Source organism: Enhydra lutris, unplaced genomic scaffold (assembly GCF_002288905.1).
Source record: "Enhydra lutris kenyoni isolate GAN:26980312 unplaced genomic scaffold, ASM228890v2 scaffoldscaffold23, whole genome shotgun sequence".
NCBI classification, from domain to species: domain Eukaryota; kingdom Metazoa; phylum Chordata; class Mammalia; order Carnivora; family Mustelidae; genus Enhydra; species Enhydra lutris.
Window position 1 is genome coordinate 3,407,510 of NW_019154107.1, and position 27,239 is coordinate 3,434,748.

The following is a 27,239-nucleotide window of genomic DNA, read 5'->3' on the forward strand; positions in this document are numbered from 1 at the left end:
CAGAGGCAGAGGGAGGAGCAGGCTCCCTGCCGAGCAAGGAGCCCGATGTGGGACTTGATCCCAGGGCGCTGGGATCATGACCTGAGCCGAAGGCAGCTGCTTAACCAACTGAGCCACCCAGGCGTCCCTGAGTACAGGTTTCTTAAGGCAAACTTTAAAAACCAGAACGTTCAGATAGGAATTTTTTACTAATTTAAACTTGACATTATTGAATATGGATTCATGGAACATGTGGCAATTTTGATAGGATAATTTTTTTAATGATTTTATAATATATTGAAAACATTCCAATTGTATTTTTTTCTGATGCTTTCTTTTTCTAGGGTATGTATATTAAATCAACATATGATGGCCTCCATGTAATTACTGGAACTACAGAAAATGTAAGTATTATAACATTTCAGATTATAGTGTTGTTTTCTTTTTATTGTTAAACAATTTATATATCTCACATAATTGAGGTTGACTTCTGAAGACATGAACAGATTAGGAGAAAAAAACTAAAAGAACACATTGAGTTAGTAACTGCTGGTTTGGGGAGAATTTCAATCATTTTATTTAGTTTAGAGTACCTATTTACTTGGACTAAATCAGATGTTTTCTGTTCACAGCCAGAGATTTGTCTTTGTTAAGTATTTTCTGGCTTATGACAAGTTGCTGTGACATCTAAAAGAATCCACACTTTCATCTGTCAAATAGTTTAGCTATATTAAGAAACTTACATAAGAAAGAAACATCAGATAATTCAGGCTTTCTGAATATGCACTGTCATTGAGCTTAATTCAATGAAGAGAGAGCATGGTATAGCTCACTGGTTTTCACCGTGAGTTCCCTCCTTGGATCAGCAGCAGCAGCCTCCCTTGGAGACTTGTTAGAGATACAAATTCTTGGGCCCCACCCCAGAACTACTGAATCAGAAATTCTGGAGACCAGCCTGTTTCTTAAGAGATTTTGTTTTTTGTTTTTAAAGATTTTATTTATTTATTTGAGAGAGAAATCATGTGCTTAAGAGAGAGCACGAAAGCTATGGGGAGGGCAGAGGGAGAAGCAGGCTCCCACTGAGTAGGGAGCCTAATGCTGGACTTGATCTCAGGACCCTGGGATCACTATCTGAGCCAAAGGCAGACACCCAACCACCTGAGCCATCCAGGGGCCCCAAGAGATTTTAACAGGTAATTCTAAAATATGCTCAAATTTGAGAACCAAGACAAGCAGCGGGTCAAGAGTCCCTAGGCCTAGGTCCTACAATGGGTTCTGCACCTTAATGGCAGTATAATTTTTGGCAAGTCACTTACCCTGTCATTGCTTTCATTTCCTCAACTATAAATTGGAAATATTATCTGTATGACATACCTCACTAAGTTGATGTGAAAATAAGCTAATAAATGCGAAAGCATATGCAATAAAGAGCTACAGAAATGTGAAGTGATTGTGTTGAGCCTGAACATGATCACTAAAATAGATTTGAATAGTATAATAAATCATTATTCCTTCATTTGGTTTTCCCAGACTTCCATCTTACTCTTAAGCAAGTGCTGAGTTTGAATTTTATTTTCTTTTAGAAATTCTGACAAATTACATGTTTATACTATGTCCCTTCAAAGAAGACTAGGGCGGAGTTAATCTCAAGTTGTTATAGATCTCAATATTTTACTAGCATTTTCTTTTTTTTTAAATCAACATTCTTTCATCTAGTTCACTTACTACTTTAATCATTTATTGCCTTTTTGCCCACTCACTTCTCTTGGTTTATTGAGAAGAGTGAAACATATAATATACACTACAGTTGGATTACTATACTAGCTTCACATTTAGTATAAAATATGAGGTCAGAAATATCAGTTATATGCATATTGTCAACCAGTTAAAATTTTTAAATGCAGTAAGGTACTGTGAACGATACTCCTATCATTGATTGATCATTTTTGTTTATTTGTACATTTCTCTGATCATTCATTTATTCATTTGTTCTTGTAACAAACTTTTGTTTCATGTCTGCTATGTTCCAGGCATGGGGCTAGGTATTGAAAGCATTTTTATTTTTTTAAAGATTTGTTTATTTTTTTATTTGACATAGAAAGAGAGACAGTGAGAGAGGGAACACCAGCAGGGGGAGTGGGAGAGGGAGAAGCAGGCTTCCTGCTGAGCAGGGAGGTGGATGCCGGGGTTAATCCCAGGTCCCAGGGATCATGACTTGAGCCAAAGGCAGATGCTTAATGACTGAGCCACCCAGGTACTCCAAAGAATTTTTAAACTAAACTAGCTTGCTTTTCCTAAGGAATGCAACTAGGGGATTATGTGTGTACACAGGTACTGAAATTTGTGTAGTCAGACAAGGAAAGAATCATAAATGCTGCAAATGAAACCAGAGAAGTAATCACAGAAATGATTTTGAACTATATCTTAAAGAGTTGATAGGAATGCATCTCTGTATTGTCTGGGGTCTATAAAAAAGTTGAGTACTATGTACTGCTCATATTAATTATACTCAGTAATATTTGATAAATGGTTAGTGACCAAACAAAGATTAATTCTATGAGTAGTTCAGATATGAACCTTATATTAATGGCTTATCATTTAATTCTTTTTTCTTGAAAACATTTTACTATTATTGGTACCCTCAATCATATATCATGAGTAGATCTGTGTTGAGTCTTAGTAAAGCTGCTAACTAAAGTGGTTAAGCTATTTTGCTTTGCTCTGTCCTAGTTTTGTTTTTTTCTTTTAGGTAAAATGAGAAGTTTGGACAACATGATATCTAGGGTCCCATCTGACACTCAAAGTCTATGATTTATATGACTTATTCCTTTTTTTACTTATCTGTGAAAGAGGTTGTTTCAGTTTCTTTCAATTTTATATACCAACTATCATTTTCTCGCACCATGGTTAGAACCATTGGCTTGATATTTTTCTTCTATACTCTCCTTTAAAAAGGTCAGTTGTGAGCCAGATAGCACAGGCACCGAGTATAGTTACAGCCCTATTATAGTAATGATTTACACACTTTTCACAATTGTTGCATGGTACTTGTCTGATTTGATGATATGCCTACCTCCTAAAGGTCCTGTGAAAAAAATACATTTTTTTCTTGTTATGGTACCATTCTGAGGGTTGAGTTCATATCCTAGACGAACTACCCTCTTAAGAATATATTTGTGTTATTACTTGAGTAACTAGAATTCTCTGAGCTATTATCCTATCTTGAATTCTGACCTATGACATCATCCTTTTGTGAATTTCAAATTTTGTTGAATTGAGGTTAATATTGTTTCAAGACTTCTTTGTTTTGAAATAATTAGAAATTGGGAATGAATAAAAAATAAACCGGAAATCACTTTTAAAGTAAATCCTACTTTCTATTATTAGTTATCTATAGAGTGCAAATAATATATTAAACATTAGTAGTCATTTTGTTTAATTTTTTAAAGATTAATTAATTTCTTGATCTAATTTAAAGAGGTAAACTTATTATAGTATTTTCAGGGAAAGGAAATGAGTGATAAAATTTATGTTCTTTATCATTTCCATTATTTAAATTCAGTCACCTGCAGATCGGTGCAAGAAAATCCATGCTGGAGATGAAGTGATTCAAGTTAATCATCAGACTGTGGTATGTATAATTACTTTATGAGTCAGTGGGAGGAAATAATATAAAGATTTGCTAAAGCTTTAAAAGGATATCAATGAGATGAAATGCCTGTTTTTGTACAAAAAGATTGAGTAGCCTTTTTTTCAGATAGCTGAATGAATATTCTTAATTATTTGACAAGATGAGACATAGTTTTTAAAAAACCGTAGTGTTAATACAAGTCTTGGAAATACTGGTGTTGGCTGAGGTTATATATACACATTTCTATATAGACAGGTACAAGATAATGTTATATGCCCCATGAACTGAGATAATAATTTTAGACTAAAAATTAAAGTGATGATGCACACAAATTCAGCCTTTTCTGGATAAAACTTTTAAGTTTTTACTTTACAAACTACAGAATTACCTAGTAGATATGTTTTGTAAGGGCATACATTCATTCATCTACTTTAATATTGATTTGTTCACCAAAGTGTCTGGTAGATGGGTTTATTTGAAATGTTGATTTTTTTAAAACAAATTTAAGAATTAATAGCCAAATTGGCTCTTCAGTTCCCCAAAGAGGACTACAGTTTTTGTTTAAAACTGTTGCATGTAACTAAATAAGTTCACAAAATTTTCTTGCTCTGTGAACCTCACAAATCCCTTGCTAAGCTGAGATCTTGAAACAGTGGCGTTTTTCTGTCTATGGTAGACTTTCAAGGGCTATTTTTCTTATTGTTAGTTTTAGAAAATGAATATCATATGATTTTCACTTTGGGCCATTTTCTGTCTCAGTTGATTTACTTTCTTCTTCTGTATCTGCCAAAATAAAGTATACTCTCTAAAACAAATGAAGTTAAAATAATCTGATTATCAATATAATAAACTTCATTTGAAAAAAATGTGTTTTTTTCTGGTAAATATTCTACTTACAGCTCACCATCCTTTGGAGTGAATAATTATTTCTTATTGTGCCTTTTAACTAAATTTGTTTTTGCCTGTTCTAGTCATAAAAGAAACTATTAAAAGGAAAGTCTATATTTGGGGGTAAGGAGACTGGTATGAAAAACTCCAGTCTTTCTCACTGATTCTGATGTGAAGGCAGAAGTCATTTCACTTTTGGCTTTGAGTAAACTGAGAACTTTATGCTATTAGGGAGGGGCTCCTGAATACTGATAATTAAAGTTAAAGTTACACCATTTCTTCAGTGAGTTCATTAACTTAAGTGAATAAAAATTAATGAATTTAAAAATTAAATGTATAGGTGTTTACTAATAATTAATACAGAATTCTGGTCATCAGCAAAGCCTTTCCACACTATGACATTTCTCATAATGAGAAAGTTGTCATTACTAGAAACCATACAAAGTGGTTGTCCTAACTAAAGTCTCTTGTCCCCTAGGATGAGGATTTGGGCAGTGGCTTAAAGCAGCTGCTTCAGTAGATGGGCAGCTTCTCCCTCTTGCAATTTCGTGCTACGTCATTTTTGCAATGTGACCTGAACAAATATGACATCTGTTCAATAGCTGGACCAGTTTCCAGTTGGTCAATTCTAAGTGGGTGGAATTAGTCTCTAATGAAAAATAAAATTGCTTAAAGGATACTGTTTGTGGGACAAAGATTCTGATGTTGATCAAATGAATATGAAAGTTTTCAAAGGACTACAAGGGAACTAATAAAATCTGTATAGATTGGTAACACTTAAATACTGTGAGAATGTGTAAATACATCTTTGCATCACAGTAATATTCTAAAATATTGAAAGCAACACAGAATGATAGTTGGGGAAACTTGCTTCCAAGTTTTGCCCTGAAATTGACTTTTGGCTTTAATTGAATCATAGTAACTATTTAAGTATCAGTTTACCTTTTTATAATAATAATAACCATAGCCAATGTTTACTGAGTTCTTACAGTGTGCCGAGCATTGTATTACATACTTTACATATTTTATCTCATTTACTACTTAAAATAATTATACAAAAAGTGCATGTGGAAATTGAGACCCAAAATGATTAACTCACCTGCAACTCAAAGCTCTCTGACTCTAAGGCCTTCAGTTTTAGTATATTCTCTCCCCAAACTCAAATTACAAAATTATCAAGCAAAAGGGGTAAGAAGTCTAATGATCATGTAAGTGAAACTCAGGTTCAGTGAGAGATTAAGGGGGGCTGGCAAAGGTAAGAGAAGAGGAAGGGGAGTGAGAATTTACATAACTAGGGCAGTGAATCAGTTGGAATAAAATTAGAAATGGGTTAGAAATTTAACTTTATTGCTACTTCCTCACTCCTTTCCTTCAGGTCTATATGTAAAACACCTATTACAATACCAGGCACACATTAAGAGCTCAATAAAAATTAACCTTCCAACCCACCTTCCCCTCTTTTACCTGCAACAACTCTTGGGCCAATTGGAGTCTGGCGTCTCGACAGACTGCTACTAGAACCTAAATGTTCATTTTGGATGATAATAGAGACATCCTCTGACAGGAGAATGTGTTCAATTCCTTAAAAGTAACTTTCCTTAATAATATGATCAATTACCAGATTATCTTCTTTGTGTTCAAATGAGAGGTCTATTTGTGTAAGAATGGCTCATTTTATTAAATGCATCCTAGTCTGCTCTCTCTTTCTTGCTGTTGCCTCCTTCGTGGTCTGTACAGTGCTTTTAACTTCTTACTAGACAATATACAGAGGTGATGAAATGGAAATTATCTTGGTTTTATTACTATAAAAGGTTTGGTAGGTAGATAAATGAGTTGAAACAAGTATTAATTATTTGTAGTCTACAGTTACCCCTTCTGTCCCTTCATTAATTACCAAAGACATTAAGGGTTAGTTATGATATAATAACTACATTAAGGGGTAGACTAATACATTTGAAACACTTATTTAATATTATTTTTTAATCCAGTAATTAATTGACCAGAATAGTGGGATAATTGCCAATATTGTTCTATACCAATTTAGATTCAATAATGAAGAGTATTGTTCAGTCTTATATTTTGAATGTTATTAGCCCAGTTAGTATTTTTTTGTAATGCTAAAATTTATTACTGCTAAAGGTAGTAATATTCAATATAAAATCTGACAACTTTTCTTATTTTAAAATACATAGAAAAGCATCTTGAAATTTTTCCCTAAGGTCTGAGAAAGTTGAATAACTCACAGATGAATTCAAATACTATTTTTAAAAAATTGTTAGTATGGTATATCTTCAAGATGTCCAATTAGATGTATGTATTTTCTAGTTTGCTCTCTCTTTAAAACGTATATTTTCTTATTTGAAGTGAAACTGGAAGTCTTATGTCCTTTTTCATATTGCTATATTCTTTATTATAAATGGCTTTTAAGCTTTTCAAATCAACCTACTTCTGTGGCTGAGAAACTGTGGCTGCCAGGTAGGAAGAAGAAAAAATCATGAACATCCAAGCAAAGCAGACTGAGCCCTATTGCATGTCTTCCCCGCCAGTGAAGATCCAACTCCTCAAAGCTGCTGGAATCTCCCAAGATTTTTTCCACTTCATCTGCCACTACATCCCTGTCTCTGGGAGATACCTCGGCATAGTTTGAACCAGCAACTCTGCCCTCACGATGCACTTTTAACACGTTTTTTTAGCTGATGAGATTATTTATAGTTATTAAATCTATCGGGGCATATTCCTAATGAATCTGTTAAATTTTATGTTAATACTGTTTTTGGTGTGTAAGTGTTTTAAAGATTCTATCCATACTAAAAACAGATATTTTCTTCTTAGGAATATCAGTTCAAAGGAGTGGGGTATGTGGTGGTTGAATCCAGCATTTGGAAAATTTCCTTTCATTTTGTGTAAATATTAAAACATATTCACTATTATTTTGAAAGGTCTTCTGGAACCTGGTGACTACATTCTGGCACAAAATGGTTTAATACATGTGGCTACAGAGGCTACTGGAGTGGAAAATAACTAGGTTGGGATAGTCAAAAAGATAGATTAGAGCAAATAGTTGGGATGTTGGACATTGATTAGTGAGAAATGGAAGATGAGTACTGTAAGCTAGTGTTCTTTATTATACACCAAATGGTAAACATTGCTCAAAAAGACTTACAGGTTGTGGCAGTGGGGGCTGGGGAAAGGGAACATATTAAAGGACTATTGAGTCATCTGGAAAGGTCATTCTAGCTTCATTTATATAATTCTCAAAAGTATCTCCCTTATTCTCTCTTACTCTCACGTCTAGTCTCTCCTTTTTGACTTTGTCTTCACCCTCTTGCTCCTTTTAACCCCAGAACAGGAGATTATCATTTACAAGGGAAACCAGCATCATCAGAATGGATACAGAATATGGTGACCCTTTAAAGTCCAGCTCTCCCCTCCCCTCCCACTCACCCTACCGCCCAGTCCCTGAACTTCAGCAGGAAGTTGGATGGCTTATTGAATGGAATCAATACCTTGATATTGACTAACACCAGATGTTCTTTCTTTCTCTCTCTGTTTTTAAATTTACTAAATTGTTGTCTTTATTTTTTAAGGTTTTTTTTTCTTAATTCCATTTTCTTCTTCTTTCCCTTACCATCCTCATCACTTCTCACTTGACTGTTTCTCCTCCATTCTTCACCTTGCTCACTCTTTTTTATTTTTGCCCATTTTTTTCTGTACTTCCTTCTCAGATGAGGAAATATTTATCTTATAATTCCTTATGCCCAAAATATTGAAAACCGACACCTCAAATGGCAGTATTTCTGGTGTACCTCACATCTTATTCCTGTAAACCCAAGGTGTTGCTAGAGTACAGAGGTTGAATACATTAGCATGGCATTTAACCTATAGCTTAATGAATGACTATGAAAATACCATAATATAACTCTATTAGGGTTCTAAGAAATTGGTATTCTGAAACAAAGTTAATTGTGCTCTTTTGGAAGGGAAAGAAATCATGAAGAGTCATTTATCAAAAATTAAAGGAAACAATGCATGATAGTTTTCAGTTATTCATAGTAGTATTTTATTTCAGGTTCTGCCTTACATAGTAGGTAGTTTATGAGATTATCATAAGTTTTTTCTTTTATTTTGCATTAAACATTGTAGATTTGATGAGAATGTGTGGAAACCGGTTTCGAAGTGCCACATATTGATATAAACTATATATTATATTTTGCCTTGAAAAATCAACTCATTACTTTATTATCAATACAGTATTTTGTGAGTTTTCTGTTACCAACTGAAATTTATTATATTAAGTCTTTATATAAAGGAGATAAATTTCATGATGCGTTAATGATGGTAACTTGCTATTAACCAATTTATTTTTTCTGCAGATTTCTACATCCTGACTTATTTCTTTTTTAAGTCTATACTTCTTACTAGCTTCACCAGGAAAAATGTAATTGCCTTTCAAAATGGTTACTCCCAATTTATTTTTATTAGTAGTATGTATACATCCTTTGGTGTCAACAGACAGTTAATATAATCCAGTTATTTTACATGGAATTTTAAGGGTTTTTTTTAATATATAAGTGATTATTTTGTATGTTTCAAATGTACCTATTGGCTGATGTTCTTACCTGCTTTGGCTTATTAAGAGTGCAACTCAACTTGCAAATCAGTATCCATAGCTGCGGCCCTTTTCCTTCCCGTATAGAAAAGGCAAAAATCAGCCAGTCACAATTGCCTAATTTACTTTCTGTCTGTAATAGGGATGGGCAATTAGTAGATAATATTTAACTGTCTGAAAAAGATAAAAATTATTGCATGAAAGGGAAACACATTAGAGCACCATAACACAGGAAATTCAAGAGATAATGATAATAATCTCAAATTCTTTTTAGGTTATTTAGCCCTAGGATTCAAATATAGGCTTCATTCACAAAATTAATATTCTGATCAGCCTGGTGGCTGAAATTTTAGGTAATGTAACCACTAATTACTTTTACATTTCTCTCATCATACTACCCTAATACTGGGTAATAGAGAATTTTTTTGAACTAGAACAAATGGCTGAGAGAGTTCAGTATGGGCCCACTTGGAGCTGACACTGAGTTACCTTTTTTGTCTGAGTTGTTGGATTTCTGGTAAGATGATTTCTAAAGATAACTGTTACAGTGAAAGTATTTTGAGCCATTATGGAAGTTCTTAAATTTTTTATTGATAAAGATTTCCAATGATGTTTATTTAGCTATATATATGCATATATATACATGCTTTGGTTTTGTTTTCATACATATAGACATCTATTGCAGTATTTGCTTATATTTTCAAGTAAACATGTCTTTGTTAAATGTCTGACAATAACTGATATCATAAACATTATTCACAGCAAAAGCACATTTTTAAGCATGTCACTTTTTGAATAGCAGGGTTTGGGTTACTTTTAACTATTTTTTTCATTTGGATTCCCAAATTAAATTTAAGCATGGCTTTTCATAAGTATAGAAATTTTCTTTATTCTTTCTCAGAATTCTTATAAGTAGGAGCTATAGATTTTTAGATAACAGTGCTTTGTTTCATTCTTTAGTTTTGTTGACTAAGACTCTATTTTAAGATGTGTATTTGCAGTATCTTTGCAAGGACAGAAATGAAATATAGGAAGGAATGGCTGAAATGTAATAATTTCCTAATATGTAAACATAAAATTATTTTAAAATTTAACTCATGTAAATATCTTAAAACTTTTAGCTAAAAACCTGTATTATTATGGTTCTTTTAAAATATGTTCTTGATTTTTGGGAGATGAGGTTCGGTAGTATGATCAAAGATTCTCCCCAAAAGCCTTTCACTATAATGTGATTGTCTTCTTCCTCCACCTTTCCCTCGCTAAGGCTTTCAAATTCATTCAATTATATGTTTTGGAATGAAATAAAAATAGCATTGGCTTTGATTCAGTTTGCTATAGCATATACAAAGGTAAACCATTAAGCCTCCAAAATAAACCTTTGGCCTTCAGAGACCACAGCATTACCAAATACCATATGGAAATGGAAGAAGGGAAAGAGAGCTGTATGCTCAAAATGCTAAATTGTACCCACAGTTCTTGAATCAACCAGCCACAGAAGCAGAGACACCAGTGATAGAAAAGCTGCGGTTAGCGTATGTGATAGATAGGCTGCGGTTAGGGTATGTGATAGATAACAGGAGTTGATGCAAGTAACAGGATAAGTAAATGTGTCAATTTGGTGAAAACTATGTGGGTGAGTCGTAAAACGTAAAGAAAAAAAAAATGATGACTGTTTTCTTCTTCCCACAAGCTTCCCCATGAGCCAATCAAAAAATTCGGATGTAGCTTTACAGAACTTGTTGGTTATGGAGGAAATAACTCCAGGAAGGTGGTGTGCAATAGGTAAAAGTACTAGTTTATTGTAGTCCCAAGTTGACTTTCTGCCTTGGACTACTTCTTCATTCTATAGCAGTAATAAATGTGCTTTCTCTTTAAATATAGTACAAACATTGTATATATGACTCTCTGAAATTCACATGAAAATATTAAGTACAAAGACATACACGTAAACCAAATTATGAGCAACTCAACATGGTCCAAATTTTAGAGTAAAATTAAGCCATATAAAAAACAAATGCCGTAGAAAACAAATGCCTTGATGTCCTCTTTTTTCACTGGGTAAGTGCCTTTTAAAGTTAAGGAGGATGTGAGATGAAGAGTTCAAGGAATAAAGATGTAAGATTGTGGGGGTTTTCCCCTAATGAAAATAAAACCTTTAATTCCCATATTCCTTCTTTTCAAATGCTTGTTCCTTTTCTCTTCTCCCAGGATTACCTTTACTAAACTAATGTTTATAAAAATATCAACACTAAGGTTTTATATAAAATAGTTACACCTTAAGGCATTTCTGCATACTGTGAATTACCTATTTAAATTACTTCATGGCTAGAATTTAAAATCTTTGTGTGTGTGTGTGTGTGTGTGTGTGTAGTTACTTAGCCAAATGCATACCTTCCGGCTTATATTCACTTATATTTGAACCATGGGCAAATCTCTGTTTCTACTCAGTAAATGAATGGAAGAGCAGAATTAGGGTATCTCCAAACATACTATAATTTAATATTGTAAGAACTTCTCATTAATATTTTGTGGAAAAAGATGAATTTAGGTGAAGGTGAAGGTGAAGTTTCTAGATTGTTACTCAAGTTTTATAGTTCTAGGATCTTTGTAAGATACTGTATATCAAAATTCATTACTTCCAAAATGTTTATAACTATGACATTTCTTCCACATAGGTTGTTTTGCTAAAGAAAGAGGAAGTCACAGATATAAAATGTTGATTTTATTAGGTATATCAATATCTTCTTAATAATGTGAAGAAATAGAACATTATAATAAATATCTCAGCAACAGAAAATTTGGTAAAGACAGAGTGTCACTAGTCGCAGCATGGTGGGTTCTGTATTAAATTAAGTCTCTAAAGTGCTTTTAAAAGAGTAGAAGGACATTTGGGTATATCATGGCTCATGTCATCAGACATTCATATAGCACACCTCAAGTCTCTTTGAAATATCCTTTGTGAAGAGGTATAATTTATACATTACAACTTGTGAGTAAAAGTGTATATACACAGGAGCATGTATAAATGTTAATGAATCTGTTACTTTGTCTTGTGAAGGATAATAACTTTAAAAATAGTTTAAGAAATGTTCTATCTTCCTATCTAGGTATAGAGATGCTTTCTTGTAACTCCAAATACAACTGTGCTAAAGGTAAAGAAGTTCTGGGTTGATAGGCTTCAGTTGTTACCTTTATGCTTATTTTAACTTTGGCTTCTTGGGACCATAGTGTAGAGCTTCTTTTTGTACTCTGATCAAATACTTCACCAAGTGTTTGGGAATCAGATAGGCTAGGGTATGACCTAAAGGGATAAGAGACTGCTTCTTCCCTCTTTGTACCAAGAGGAAAAGAAGCCACTCATCTCTTCAGCACCAACCCCAAAGCCTCTTATACACCTAATCTGGGCAACTCATTGTCCAGGGACCTGCCACTTATGTTGGCCGTCACCCCAGGAATTACAAGGCCCACATACAAGAAAGCAGAACCTCTGTTTTTTAACATTGGGTTACCTTAAAGACTTTCTTGGGAAATTTAATCTGGTTTGTGTTGTATGTAAAATACATTTCAGTGTGCAAGTTGGCGATTATATCTAAACTAGTAAGTAATATGGCTTGCCATTTCTTAGAGACACTGGCTTGTGCTACCTTGGACAATCACGAAGATAATATTAGTAGTTCAGCATATGTGAAAAACATATTATCTATAACTAATACATAATTTGTATAAGATGCATATGGTGATTTTTAAAATACTCATTCCAACCCATGAACTTAATATGAATGAAATATTCTAAAAAATGTTGAGGAGAAAATTGGACTACTTACAAACACTTTAAAACAGTTTTCTGGTATAAAAAAATTTAAAAATGCTTCTATAATGTGTATGACAGAGTAGAGTCTTTCTAGGACAAATAGGAACTTTATCCACTGTTAACATTCCTTTTTATAATGACATCACTGTGACTTTAGATCTGGAGTATCCAAGATGCAAATACTACTTTTTTCAAATGTTCACTTATAAGAAAGTTTATTTGATAATTTAGGGTAAAGAATGTCTATTATAGCTTTAATATCTTCAAGTATATACATTTAGAGGAAAATTTAATACATCTTAGTTTTGCATACTAAATTCCTGTTGGAGTTTCAAGGCACTTTATTGTCTCTGAAACACTTTCATTCTCATTTCACCATATGATGTCACTAGTCAAGTTTTTATCAGATATTAAGTATCTGCCATTTGTAAAGTAAGCATTATTTGCAAGTATATCCAGACAGGACTCTGGTTTTATTCTCAAATAAATAAATAAATAAAACGAAAAACCTGGAAATCCAGTTTTAGGAGGGTAGCTGGGGAGGGTGAGGGAAAATACGTAACTTTAATAAGAGGCCGTATGTGGAAAAAATGCCACTAGAGAGATACAGTGTGCTCTGAGATTCACGTGAGGAAAACAGAGTTCTAGATGTTGAGAAGATTTATGATGGGTATTGCACTCACAGTGAGCCATTATGGATACATAAGATTTTGTAGGTGGGAGGACAGTTAACAATCAGAAGGAAGGGTGCTTTTGCAGAGACGTGGCCAAGGAAGAAAGCAGTGTTGAGGAGAGTGTATATTTCAATCCACCACCTCTTCCACCCATAGAGAACTGGAAGCTGCTCAAAACAGTGATACTTTTTCTTACGCTTTTCTCCACTCCCTCAAACTCCACATCCCCTTCACCTGTTGACCTCCTAAGAAATTGAGCTTATGCCAATAGAAAGCCTCTCCTCCGTCCGAAAGGACAGGTTGGATGTCCCTTTTGGGGGCTCCCATTGCACCTCTATTCACCCTATATTGAGGTTCTTCTCTTTATTGTAAATGTTTCCCGCTGCTCAGTATGCTCTTTAACGAAGCTCAGGCTAGTGTATGCACCATTACATGCATACTACATGGAAGGTACATGAGAAATAAACTGACTGTAAGTTATTATAGTTAATCTTAAAAACATTAAGCACTTAAAATATTCTGGACATGGGCGAGTCACTGCCTTCAAGAGGCTCATCGTATAGTACAGCAGTTCTCAAAATGTGCTTCCTAGACCAGTAGCCTGAGCACCACTTGAAATGTGTTTTTAAAATGCAGATGTCACCTCAGACCTACTGGATCAAAAACTGAGTGTTAAAACACAGCATTCTGTTTTAACAAGCTTTCCAGGTGATTCTAACACATGCTAAAGTTTGAGAGACCCATTAAAGAAAAATCAAGACAAGACAGCTGTGGCCATATTGACGAAGGAGCTATTTGAGGAAGTGATTCTTTAGTTGGGTCTTCAGAGAGCTTTTCAAAGGTTTTTAAGGGAAGAACACTTTCTCACTGTAGCAGCATTTCGGAGGTACAAAAGACTAGAGGCAGAAAGACCAGCTAGGACTCTACTTTAAATCTAGCAATCAGGTAAAGCAAGCCAGAACTAAGGTAGGAAGAAGGGACATTAGTTGCTAGGATCTATTCTTTAGGACAAGTGGATTAAAAAGGAAGGGAAGTGGTCATAGGTGACCCCATGCTCCAAATTTGAGACAACGATGGGGAACTTTTTTACTGATGTTGAATGAGAGCAGGGAGATAATGAGTTTGATTTTCAAAATGTTGCATTCATTTGAATTACCAATGGGATATTTAGAGGGTGGGGCATGCTTGCTCTGGTAATGCTTTGTGCTTTAGAATTAAACAGACATGAATATAAATTCTGGCTTTGCCACTTAACCAAATTTATAATATTGGCTGAGAAAACTTAGCAACTCTTTTTGCTTCAGTTTCTTCACATGTGAAACGGGTTTAATAGTTTCCCTCATACAGATGTTAAGACTGAAAATTCAAAGAAAAGAAACGTAACATAGTTATGAAGAATATAGCATAGTGAATTATTGTTGCTGGATTATTCAGTAGCTATTAGTAAGGATGAACTGAACTGTTGGAAGTATGTCACTAGAGTTCTAGGAGGCAGGGATGATTAGATGTGAGAGGCATATACACAAAGTTGGCACTGGAAGCTCTGGAAAGAGAGGAGACCTTTGTAGGAAGATGGGATGCAGTTTTAGAAAGGAGCCTAACAGTTAGCCTAGGGTAAACACCTGCATTTATTCGTTGTGAGGAGGAAGAAAAGACAGAGAACAAGCAATCAGAGATGTACCAGGACATAATCTGTTGTTATATCACCTATTTGCATTTTCCTACCCATTCTGCGTATTACAGTTGGAATGAGTCATGACTTTGGAAATCTATTGTAATCATTTAGTCTCTGCAAGAATATTGAAACATCTCTTTTGGTATTGAGCTCACTATTTTACAAGTCAGCTGATTCCTTTTTGGATGTCTTTGATTATTAGTATATTTTTCTTCACATGTATCCTTAACCCACTGTCTTGTGAAATTTTTTACCTTATTTAATTCCTTTCCATATTAGTGGATTAGCCTCTTATGTTAGCCACCACTAGGATCCCTTCTTCCTTCTTTCAGATCTCCCTCAATCTTCCACTACAGAAAAGCTTTTATTGCAGCCAATGTAAAGAATACATGACAATCGTTTTTTTAAATTACTTTTATATCATTACATGGTTTCTAATTCGGGTCTGTCACACAATATTTTAAAACTATAGCCAGAAAGAAAGGGGAAAGTGGAGAGGTAATCTTGGAAAATGATTATTTTGCTTATTTTCACATGAAGTTCTAACTCATATATTGCCTCTTTATATCATACCAACTACCCATGCCCCCCTATAATCTTCAACCATAAGTATCTCAATAGCAGTTAAAAGAAAAATAAATTAATTTCAAGAATTCACTATGCCTTATTATATGGCTGAAAATGTGTTAGGATATCACAGAACCAAAGCTGGGAATCATTTTTCCCAGAGCTTTAATACCATGTCATATTTGCCCTTGAACAGAACATGGTACAACCCAATAAATGGTTACAATTGTTACAAATTATATATAGTAGACAACATAGAAGCTAATGAAGAAATGAACCAAATTGAGAGTTTGAGATAGCTCCTAGGAAAAGGACTATTTGAATGAGAGACTTGAGGTCCGGTTGCTGTTTAGGAGTGTAGAAGCCCTGGGTGGGACTGGTACAGCTAAAACCTACATCTGTTATTGAGAAAAATGTCACACATAGGCTGTGAATTGCTCAGCCACCTTCATTCTCATTCAGTAATTAATATGTGAACCTGATTTAACAGTTAATTATCTACTGAAATCATTCACTGAACCAAAAATCAACAGATAATACAGTTCTTATAAACACAGCTGGGCAATATTTTTTTTTTTTTGCTAATCCCCTGAAAGTATAATTAGCAGAGAAGATGTGGTCCCCCCATCACTAACTTTTACTGTTTTAAATATTGTTGTCTTTCTGGTTCTATACTTTTCTGTGGAAATTGTCCCTATATAATAAACAGTCCTCATTAAGTAATTCATAAAATTCATGATTTTCTAAATGGAATATTACTATTCATGGACTAAGTCCATTTATTTTGTTCATTTTGTTGTTTACAAGAATAATGTGTTTATCACTAAAAGTTCAGCAAATAGAAGTATAAAGAGGAAAATATAGACTGTAGACCTTATTCCCCTTTTTTTAAAAAACATTTTTTTATTTATTTTCAGCATAACAGTATTCATTGTTTTTTGTACCACACCCAGTGCTCCATGCAATCCGTGCCCTCTCTAATACCCACCACCTGGTTCCCCCAACCTCCCACCCCCCGACCTCTTCAAACCCTTCAGATTGTTCTTCAGAGTCCATAGTCTCTCATTGTTCACCTCGACCTTATTCCCCTTTAACACAACCACTGCTCATGATGTTTTGTGTCTCTATGTTTTCTATATTTATATAATTTTTTTTTACAAAGGTAGAGTTGAGTTACATTTGCTATTTTGGAACTTCCTTTTTTTCTACACAACAATTTTTATATCCCTTACTAATGGGCATTTACATAATGTACAGTTCGGGGTTGGTTTAAACAGTACTGTGGCACATGTGTTGCACATTCATCTCTGCTTTTATCCAAATCATTTCCTTATGGGAGTGGAAGTAGAATTGGGGAATCAAAGGTACATACTTTATATGGGTCTTCATGGATATTTGCTTACCTTTGTTTAAAATATTCCTGATTCTATGTCAGTCAGAGGGGGAAGACTGATTGATAAATAGTAAAACTTGTGTTGAATTTAAGTATTGGGGCACTAAATTCTACACCTGAAACTAATATTACACTGTATGGTAACTAATCGGAACTTAAATAAAAACTTGAAAAAAAAAAGAAAACTGAAAGAAATAGTGAAAGTATATACTTTTCTGCCATGTAATAACATTCAGCTATAAAATTAAAATCTAACCAAATTGCTGCTTTCTCATCAAAAAACAATTCTACCTTTTCATGGAAAAACAGATCTATTTCGGGGGATTGTATATTCAAAAAGAGCATAAAGTGTGAAAGAACAAGTTGAATCAAATTGCAAGGAACATCATACAGGAAAACACCATCTAGCCTTAGAAATTCTCAACTAGTCACAATGATCATAACAGAAAAAAATGGAAAGAAATTGATGGATAGAAATGTGTAATTGCTGAGAATACATATGCTAAAAGAAAAAGATGACCATCATGTTGACTGTTTTAGTATCGTTAGTAATTATTTGAATAAATAAAATTAATGAGAAAATGTGGTTATCATTAATAAGTTGTTCATAAACTCTTCATATAAACAGCACGTTTTCTCCTCTAAACTTTGAACTCAAAAATCTGCTCACTTATTTTTTTGGCAAGAAAAATGAACACTTGGATTTGAATTCATTTTGCTTTGACTCTTGGCTTATAGAAATGACTGCAGAGATACTTCTTAGCTATCAGAGGATTCAAACTCAATGTAGTACACCTCTGGGCACATAATAATCCTCACCGATATGTAATGGGAGACATTTGAGTTCTCTGCATTAATGTGATTTTAAAAAAAAACTGGCAGCCTCTTATTTGTGTTAGGCAAGTATCACAATGATCGTTTTGATTCATATCTGGGACCCCTCCCTGAGTTTTTAAGCATTGTACCCTGTCACTTCTTTTCTGTCCTGACTTTTTTTCTCTTCACCATCACTCCTTTCAGCTGCAGTAGCGGTTGGGATTTAAATGAATGCTCATGCATTATGTAAACCACTGTATCCCATTATCCCACAGTGGCTGTAGTCCAGAGCACCGCTTCATCGTAGTCTCAGGATCTGTGATTCTTTCGGTGGAAGTGCTTATTCTTTTCAGCTTGATCATTATCTTCCAGGCAAAAACGTGGCGAATAACAGACAAGAGTACCCATTCCCTTGCACTTGGGTGCCTAGGAAGAAACTAGATTACTGTTCAGACCACTTGTCAAATCCTGCTTGTAATCCAGGATAAATTTTGATCCAATGTATTTGTATGACATCCTGGAAAATTCTAATCCATTAGAGTAAAGGTTCTTCTCTTTTTTAAGTGTGAAGTGTGTGTGTGTGTGTGTGTGTGTGTGTGTTTTAAGTCTTAGAGCAATATCTATTTTTAATGTGCTTCAAAGCATAGAGGATTTCAGTTACCTGATTAACTGCATAACTAGTCCATCTTCAAGCAAACTAACAAATTATTCTATGTTTAAAATCTTAAAAGGATGATGAGTGAAGTGATTTAACATGGAAATCAGTTAAGTCAGGTTTCAGGACATTTATTAAGTACTTGGATTTAATTATACAATATGTTTTGAGGTGATACTCAAACAGAATGGCTTCATTAAATTCAGCACATTATATTTTAAGTTCATAGGGTCGTTTGGGACACATTTCCAATAGCTTCTGCAGGGAGTAGTGTTACATTGTCGTTTTTCTTCTATTCTTATAGCGTGGTAAAAGGTTAATTTTATTGATGCTATCTTCTATGCATCAGAATGTTGCCTTGATTTGTCAGTACCAGCTATCAGTAGTTTAAAGTCAGTCTAATTTAGAGAGACTTATACCACATATCTCTAAAAGATGGTGATGAGAAAGCATGTGGTATAGGTTGCAAGCTCAGGACATTGCAAAATCCTTGTTTTCAAGAATGTGGATTTTCGAATTGTACTTGTGAACAGAGCTCGGATCTAGGCCTTGCACAGCATTAATGATGACATAATTTCTTTAAACTCTAAATTACTCCATTGGCAGGATACAGTTTTAGTCTCTGCTTTGACATGGTAAATGTCCATTATGTTATCTCATAATAATATGGACTCTAATGCAATAACATGGTTAATCAATTCAGAGATAAAATTTCTTTTTTGAGTATTTATCTCCTGAAAATTGATAGGATGGTACACCAATTATGTGATTTTCTTTTTTTTAAACTAATCTTATTAAAGGGGGAGAACATTAAATCTTTGAATACTGTACCTCAATTTTATTGTAATGATTTTGCTGGTTACCAGGTGGGGTGGCAGTTGAAAAATTTGGTGAATGCACTACGAGAGGACCCGAGTGGTGTTATCTTAACTTTGAAAAAGCGACCTCAGAGCATGCTTACCTCAGCACCAGCTTTACTGAAAAATATGAGATGGAAGCCCCTTGCTCTGCAGGTAATGAAGCTTAATCATAAGTCATACACCATCATTTTAGCCATAGATTATCTCAGTAATGCTTCTTTATTGTGCCTCATCTCAGCAGCATATGGATTAATCTTGTATGCTTTTGAAAATTGGTTTGTGAAATTATCTCTTCACAGCTTATCCTAATAGGCTTAATTGTGATGAAATCTGTAAGTTACTATAACTAAAACCCAAATGATAAAGAACTCTGCCTTAATTTGTAAACATTTAAAGCATAATTACAAAAAAACATAAGCAATTTCAAGCCAAAATATGGATAGAGATGAAAATGAGAGGTTTCATTTTGAGATGTAATCTTCTATTTAAAAGTTACACTCTCATACTTGGAGAAACTGGATGACAGTTTCTTTTAAATCAGTTCATAAGATTGTTATTTATAAACAGTAGGTAAAGAAAGTTTTATGTAGTAATTAAAATATACCTACTGCATTCCCTCTGACTGATCATTTTTTCTTTTCCACCCTGTCGGGTAGCAAAATAGGGAAATTATTGCATTAGAATTTCTGCATTTTTCTTCAGCATGAAACCACTCCAAAAAATTACTCTATGGATGTTGATAAATTATATTCATTAAGAAGCATAGTTATCTCGGAAGTAATAAGAATATGATTCTGATTAATGAATGACAAGGAAGTAATACATTTCTTTCCATTTTGGTCAATGTAATCTTCAAACGCATCATAAAAGAAGTTTTTGTCTTTCCCAAAACCTGCATTTTTAAAATAGGAGACTATTACCTTTCTTAGAAGTGTAATTTTTTTAAAATTGCAATTGCTCACTGAACTAGAACATTGCCCTTTGTTCAGATAAAAAAGAAAAGCAATATATGTGAGTGCCATTGTTGTCACTGCTATAAAAATTGTTACTTCTATATTAACACCTTATACCATTCTCAGATGTTTTTCCCCCTAAAATCTTAAATTCTCCATTACACATAAATGCCCTTATGGATTATAATGATTTTTCATTGTTTAAAACTTTACTACTTATTGACCTCAAAGTTGCATTATATTTAAATAACATAAAAACATATAAAATGTTCTAACATTAAGGTCTTTAAATTTTTAATGTTAATCTTTCATTTTTCAAATGAATATATGTAAACTGTATGAATATGTCCAAAAACATTTGAATTGCAGTATATGTCTATTATCAAATATTTTTAATGTCATTAAATTTTAGAATTCAATGTTTCTTAACTCATTAAATCATAAATTAGCAGATCAGACTTTCCCATCACATCATTTTATTTTCTTGCTGTATTATAAGTTGCTTTGTTGTTCCACTCTGTAGTTTTCCTATTGACATGTCTTCCTCAAAGATCCTGAGAGGTGCAAACATTGAAGAAGAGTCCCACAATTATAGCCATTAGGGTTTTTCTCTATATATGTGTAGTTAAGTTTAACAACTTCTCTCTAATCCCTTCTATTTCACCTCAAACACCAAAAAGACACTATTTTCATACTGGTCCGTGAACTGTGCTTGAGGAAATATCTCTAGGAAATAAATTGATAATTTGGTCCCTTTTTTAGATTCTTTTCCACAAGCACAAACTGGAGATGAAGTTAATGATGCTCTCCAGTTAATCACTTTTACATAAAATGCTGAAATAATTGAAAGACCAACATTTCTTTTTTGCCACACATTTGGTGTATATATTCAAAGCTGGAGAACAAAGACTTTGATTTTTTAAAATTATTTCACATCATGGTTTAATTATAATTACAATACGCTATTAGGATACTAGTTCTAGGTCCATTGCTAACTTCCAAGAAATATGCCTCACCGGATCACTGATTATATTTATTCCTCATTGCCTATACCGTTACTCTGGATATATTTATAAATTTACTTTTTCAGATTGCTGCAATCAGAAAAAAGAAAATCAGCATTTCCATAAGTGCTTATATGTATCAACAATTCTGTAGATTTGTTACTTCAACTGAATTTAGTTCCACTGAAATGTATTGTCCAAGCTCGACTCCCTATAGATAAACAGTACTGTTGGGAGGGTGGGGAACTTGCTTTGAACTTCTTTAAAAACTGCCTCAGTGGCTGACTTTTTACAGAGCAGAAGGAAGAGTATTAGTTTTAATTAAATACTTCCTAATGGTGGTAAAACAAGCTCTTGGTGACAAGAGCAATGGATAAGTTCTCCAACCTACTATATACTACCATCACCAAATATCCCTGAAATTTTGAAGACCTGAAATCGTACCATGACACAGTTGTTTCTTGACTTTGCAGCTTTGGGCTACTCCAAAATACAGAGACACCAAAAGCGTAATGGGAACTCTGGTCAGAATTTTTATAGAGTGTAAATTAACCAAAGATGAACAAAACCTGATGGTACCAGAATCTGTAGATTAAAGGTAGACTGCCTCCCAGGCGGGGGTGGGAAGTAAAAGAAATAATGAGATAAGGTCTTGCAGGCAGTTTTGGATTCCTTTGTGACTTTGCCAGAGGCCACACATTTTTCCTAGTGTCTAAAAAAGGACCTCAGATGTAAAATGCAATGCTTAATGCAGGAATAATCCTCTATGCAGACTGAAGTACCAGTCTTACTGTATTCATGCTTCTGGTATGTGTACAAACACATTAGAGCTAAAATGTCCATTAACTCGGTTAAATATAAATCTTCAGTGTTCGCACCTGGAGAATTGGACCTTAGGTTATATTTTTTTCCAAACAGTCTACTAAGAACAATTTAGATAGAGGTTACAAAAAGAAATAATTTATGGCATTTATTTAATTCAATATGTCTATTTCAACTTCTTCTTCTCCACCAGGCTTAATTTACCTACTAACATTTTCAAATAAAATATGGCCAGGTTTGTGTATTGTGGAAGCCAGACACTAATACACACATCTTAAAAAAAGAAAAACTTTATTCTAACATGAGGAATAATTATTTTTTTAAACTTACAAGGAAATAATTTGTACCTACACAAAAAAATTTAACCTTGTCTACCCTAAGGTAGAAGACTGTGAAAGAATACCACATTTTCATGAAAGAAGTTTTATTTCTCAAAATATTTGTAAGGGTAGTAACTTCTATTATTAATCAACTGCAATAATAAATTTGGATTTGGATTTTCTTGTGAAAATCATTCATGAAATCATAGCCAAATAAACAAAAGCATACAATTCAGCTTCATGCTCACAGAGCAATTTCATTAGTACATTTCATGAAATCCGGCAGTTCTTTTTTTAAATTTCTGGTTTCTCAAACATTTTGCAATAGAACTAAAAGACTTAGAGATACCTTAGTCAAATATTACAAACAAGATTTTATCTGGAGTTGAATTCTGTTGTCATCTGCACCATTTTTATAAATAGTAGAGTTGTTTTACATGAGATAGAATCTTTTGTTCTGTGTGAGCAAACCAGGGATTTCCTGCTTTCCAAGAACTGTTTTTAAAAACATGTTCTTAGTAGCATTTCTACTAATGCCCTGGATTTTGGTGACCTTAGTGATTGCTTATGATCAAGTTCTTCCAACTTAATGAAGAAAATCCCAGGGAATTCTGGACAAACTTCAAGGTGTATTTTTGGTGTTTGTGGCTTTAAGTTAGTGTGAGTAGGTCACAAGCATGCGTGGGTGGTGTCATTTTTCTTCTTAGAAGAGATGCATGGGACAATTAGCTGGACACTAGCAAGAATCTTGGTTGAAATCATCACTGGGAATCAGCAATTTTTTAAAAACATCAAAGAACCCAGCTTTTTTGTGAGAATGCCTCTCAAATCATCACTATAGTCAATGTTGGAATTCAACATACTGATATAGGTTTCATTAAACACATTCTTATATGAAATAACATCAAGCTGTATCATTAGAATTATGTTCCTAAACTGCATTCTAATCCATAAATTTCTTATATCTGTGTGAGAGTTTCTTGTGTGGTTTTGTGCTTTTCATTTAAAATCTTATTGCTTAGCATTATCTTGATGCCATTTTTACAGGATATTTCACTTTGAGCAGAAAAAGAAATGGAAAGCAAATAGTCCTAACAGTCGATTTTGTCTGTCAACTGGTATAACAACAGAACACTAACTGGTTACATCACATTTCAAATACACACAAATGTGAATGGTTAAAGTATTCTGTGAAAACCAAAACGTAAGAAATAATAAAATTTGTTAATATCGAAGTTATGGATTAGGGTGACCAAAAAAACCATTACTAACAAAAGTTATATTTCTGAGAGTTTTATTTTAAAAGCATGTTTTGAAGAGGAAGATAACCAATATTAAGTATGACACTAGAGAAGAAAGGAAATCTTAACTAAAAATGTAATTGTGCTGACTGAAAGGCAGAAACAATTATATGTTTTACATGCTCAAATTAGTAAATAGCTGCAAGCAGTTGTCACATCAAATTTTTGTTCAGCAGTGTTTAAGCAGATTAATTAAAGTATCCAAATCACAATTGTGTTTTTCAGCCAAATGCTTTCAAATGTTACACTGACTACAGATAATCACCTAAAATGCAAAAATTATTTTTCAGTTTCTTTATTCTTTAGTTTCTCATTCTTTAATTAATATTCTAAAAAATGTTTACTGTAACTTGAAAAAAATGGAAGTCCAGTTTTAATGTTGGAGTCCTAACTATGCCAGTAAGACCGGACAACACAAGAATAAATATGCTCGTTTTAGTACAGTGTGCAAAATTTGATGACTCAGTGGATAAAGCCATTTTGTAGTGTGACTCTGATCTATATTTCTTGTGTATCATGTAACTACATATTTTTATGCACATATATCTGTATTTTAAAACCTATACAGATATGGTTTCCTGATCAAATTAATGGTCAGAAAAACAATGTTTCTTTTCTTGGTGGTCTAACAGGAAAGGAAAGATTACATGCTTATAAAAGAAGACTCAAGTCTTTTGTGTGTATGAATTTAGATTCTAGAAAAAGCTGTGCAAACATTGAGAGTGGGAGAATTTTGAATACATGATTTCCTTTGCCTAGGTTCTTTTCAAATAATTTAATACTCAAGAAAAGCTTTCCCAGGGAAAAGTATGCCCAATAATTTTCCAGATTAGATCTAACATTCTTGATATGGTCAAGAAACTTACAAATTGTATACAATGTCTTGCCTCCCAAAATCCAGCATACAATTCCTCTGGAGCATTTATTTAGATGATTAAGAACAGAGTTGCTAACATAAAACAACATTCTGGTACTTGTGTTGGGAATTATAATAAAAATGTGTTTGAACTGAGTAAGGACTTGGTGTTCTATGCTAGAATAATGGGGTATTGTGATCCATCCGAGTCTGTGCTTATTCCCCAGAGCGACTAAAATAAATGGCCAGGTTTTATACTTTATGTAATCATAAGTATTTCAGTGGGTGTTTTCCCCCTGTAAGGCAAAGCAAGCTCTTTGTGATCTTTGCATTCGTGAATTTTAGAACTACATAATGTATAACACACTGTTTTAATCTTTAATTTTGGGGTTGTCTTTTTGTCACTGGTGTCATTCAAGACTTTCTATAGCTCTATGAAAGCCAGGTCACTTACCAGACAGAGCGACAACTAAATTTAAGATAAGCTTGCCAAGAGTTCTTAAAATGTAAAATGTTTCAAATAAAACCTCAATGTCAAATGTAGTTTCTTAAGTATGGAAGCTCTTTTCTCATAATCTTTAAGACCACAGAGGCTTCAGAGGTATACCTTCCAGATGTGCTCAGTTACCTTAAAAACGTTAGAAGTGGGAACATAAGGAAAAGACCTGAGCCATCAGAGGATTTAAAGTGAGATTTCAGCAATTCCTTACAAACGCTGAAAATCTTATTTTATAACAATAACAATCTTCCAATGCTGTTTAAACTGAAGGAGTAGGAGTTTATATTACTGAAGTAATCACACATGATTTTCAGAGGAAGATTTGTGTAGTACCATATTGTAGGATACAATTCGAAAGTATTTATGTAGCTCAAACTGACAATATGGAAAAAATGTATGTGTATGTTTAACCTAGTAGGTTTCTAGTAATAGTCCTATTGACTGTAGTAAGTTATCATTAACTGACCTAAGGTTACCAATGTATATTTGAAGAGATGCATATGATCATTTTATTTAGAATCTGGATATTTTCAGAGATGCATTCCAGTGCCTGAGAAATCTATCAGAGTTGTTTTAGCAGAGCTTTATGTCAGTAGGACCATTTACATATGAAAACCAAATGTTATGATAAGGTCCTTCCAGAAAATAACCCTGTTCACATAGAATCCAAAATGGATCCATATCGTACTTGATTGCATACTGTAGCAAGTTACACGGAAGCTTCATGTTTATTTGAGTAACAAGATGCAGTCTTAAAATAACCTTGTATTTAAATGATAATTCTTAATTCTCTTTCCATATCTTGCGGATATAAGAGAAAGTATCAAGGTGGCAAGAAGAAAATTAAAAAGTATTACCCTTATTTCTACATTTTTCTTTAAATTGGGAATTCTTCATAGTGCTGTAGTAACTACTTTCTATGTTATGAACAGATGATGGAAAGTAAATGTTGCCAAGATAGGAGAAGCTATCTTTCTGCATTATTATGCTAACTTATTTAGACATTTTTCTGAAACTAAGAAATATGCCTATTAAAATGTGAATTGGATGCTGAGAGAATTCCTTTTTTGATTCGAGAGAAGCTGTATATGTCACTTTGTGTATTTTCACACACTTAAATGGTTATTGGTGGTGTTTGTAATTTTAATGCCACTTGTTACAACTAAGAATTTTTTGCTGGTTATTTCGGCTAATAATATCATTTATTCTGTGCTTGATTTAGTCAAATTTTGCCTATCTTTCTAATGTTCTTTAACGCCTTTTTCATTCTTTTTAATTTTGTATTCAGTTCTTGTTCAAAGGTAGAAAAATTTTTAAAAGATTATAATTTTAAATTATCACAAAAACTTCTTTTGGAGTTAAGCAGCTATTTCTATTTTCCCATGAAGTTTCTATTTTACCATATTTTATTTTTTCATTGCTTAATGTATAATTTTTTAAATAGGATTCTCAAGAAGAATGGTTACTTTTTAGTGTGGATTAGCTTAACAAAAGTAATACAATTAGTAGACAAAGTATAATGAATATATTTAATATTTACTGTGCGTTTTATTTGGTACAAAGCATACTGATTAGCCAGATGATATCTGCATGCAGATGAAATGTTTCCTGTGATTTATCAGTTAATACAATAACTAGCCAGTTGTGTTAAGCAATAGGGTTGACTAATTTCTGTTTTCTCAAAAGAATAAGTTGGTTTTTTTCAGTCACTTCAATTCATTGAACCAGCTGGCACAGTCAAACCTGTTATTCATTTAAACATATTTAAGAGTCTTTTTCATCTACGTATTTATTAATTTAGCACATCATGCTAACATTAATAGCAACTTCTTTCTGAAAATAGAAACCTAGAGGAAATAGCAATTTGAAGAAAGCCGACATGGCTAATATTTAAGCTTTGTAGAAACTGAAAAAAACCAACTTATT

The 27,239-nt window shown here is 33.4% G+C and overlaps 1 protein-coding gene across 4 annotated transcripts in view; it reads left to right on the forward strand.

Moving 5' to 3' along the window:
• LOC111150493 (connector enhancer of kinase suppressor of Ras 2) overlaps window positions 1-27,239 on the forward strand; it is a 277,360-nt gene that overhangs the window by 140,136 nt on the left and 109,985 nt on the right. For 2 of the 4 annotated variants that reach the window (XM_022507967.1, XM_022507968.1), the window contains exons 7-9: window positions 324-383; window positions 3,542-3,610; window positions 19,565-19,711. In XM_022507967.1, coding sequence (XP_022363675.1) covers window positions 324-383; window positions 3,542-3,610; window positions 19,565-19,711 — 276 coding nt within the window. The remainder of the gene's footprint in view (window positions 1-323; window positions 384-3,541; window positions 3,611-19,564; window positions 19,712-27,239) is intronic. The other 2 variants (XM_022507969.1, XM_022507970.1) reach the window with 1 other exon arrangement.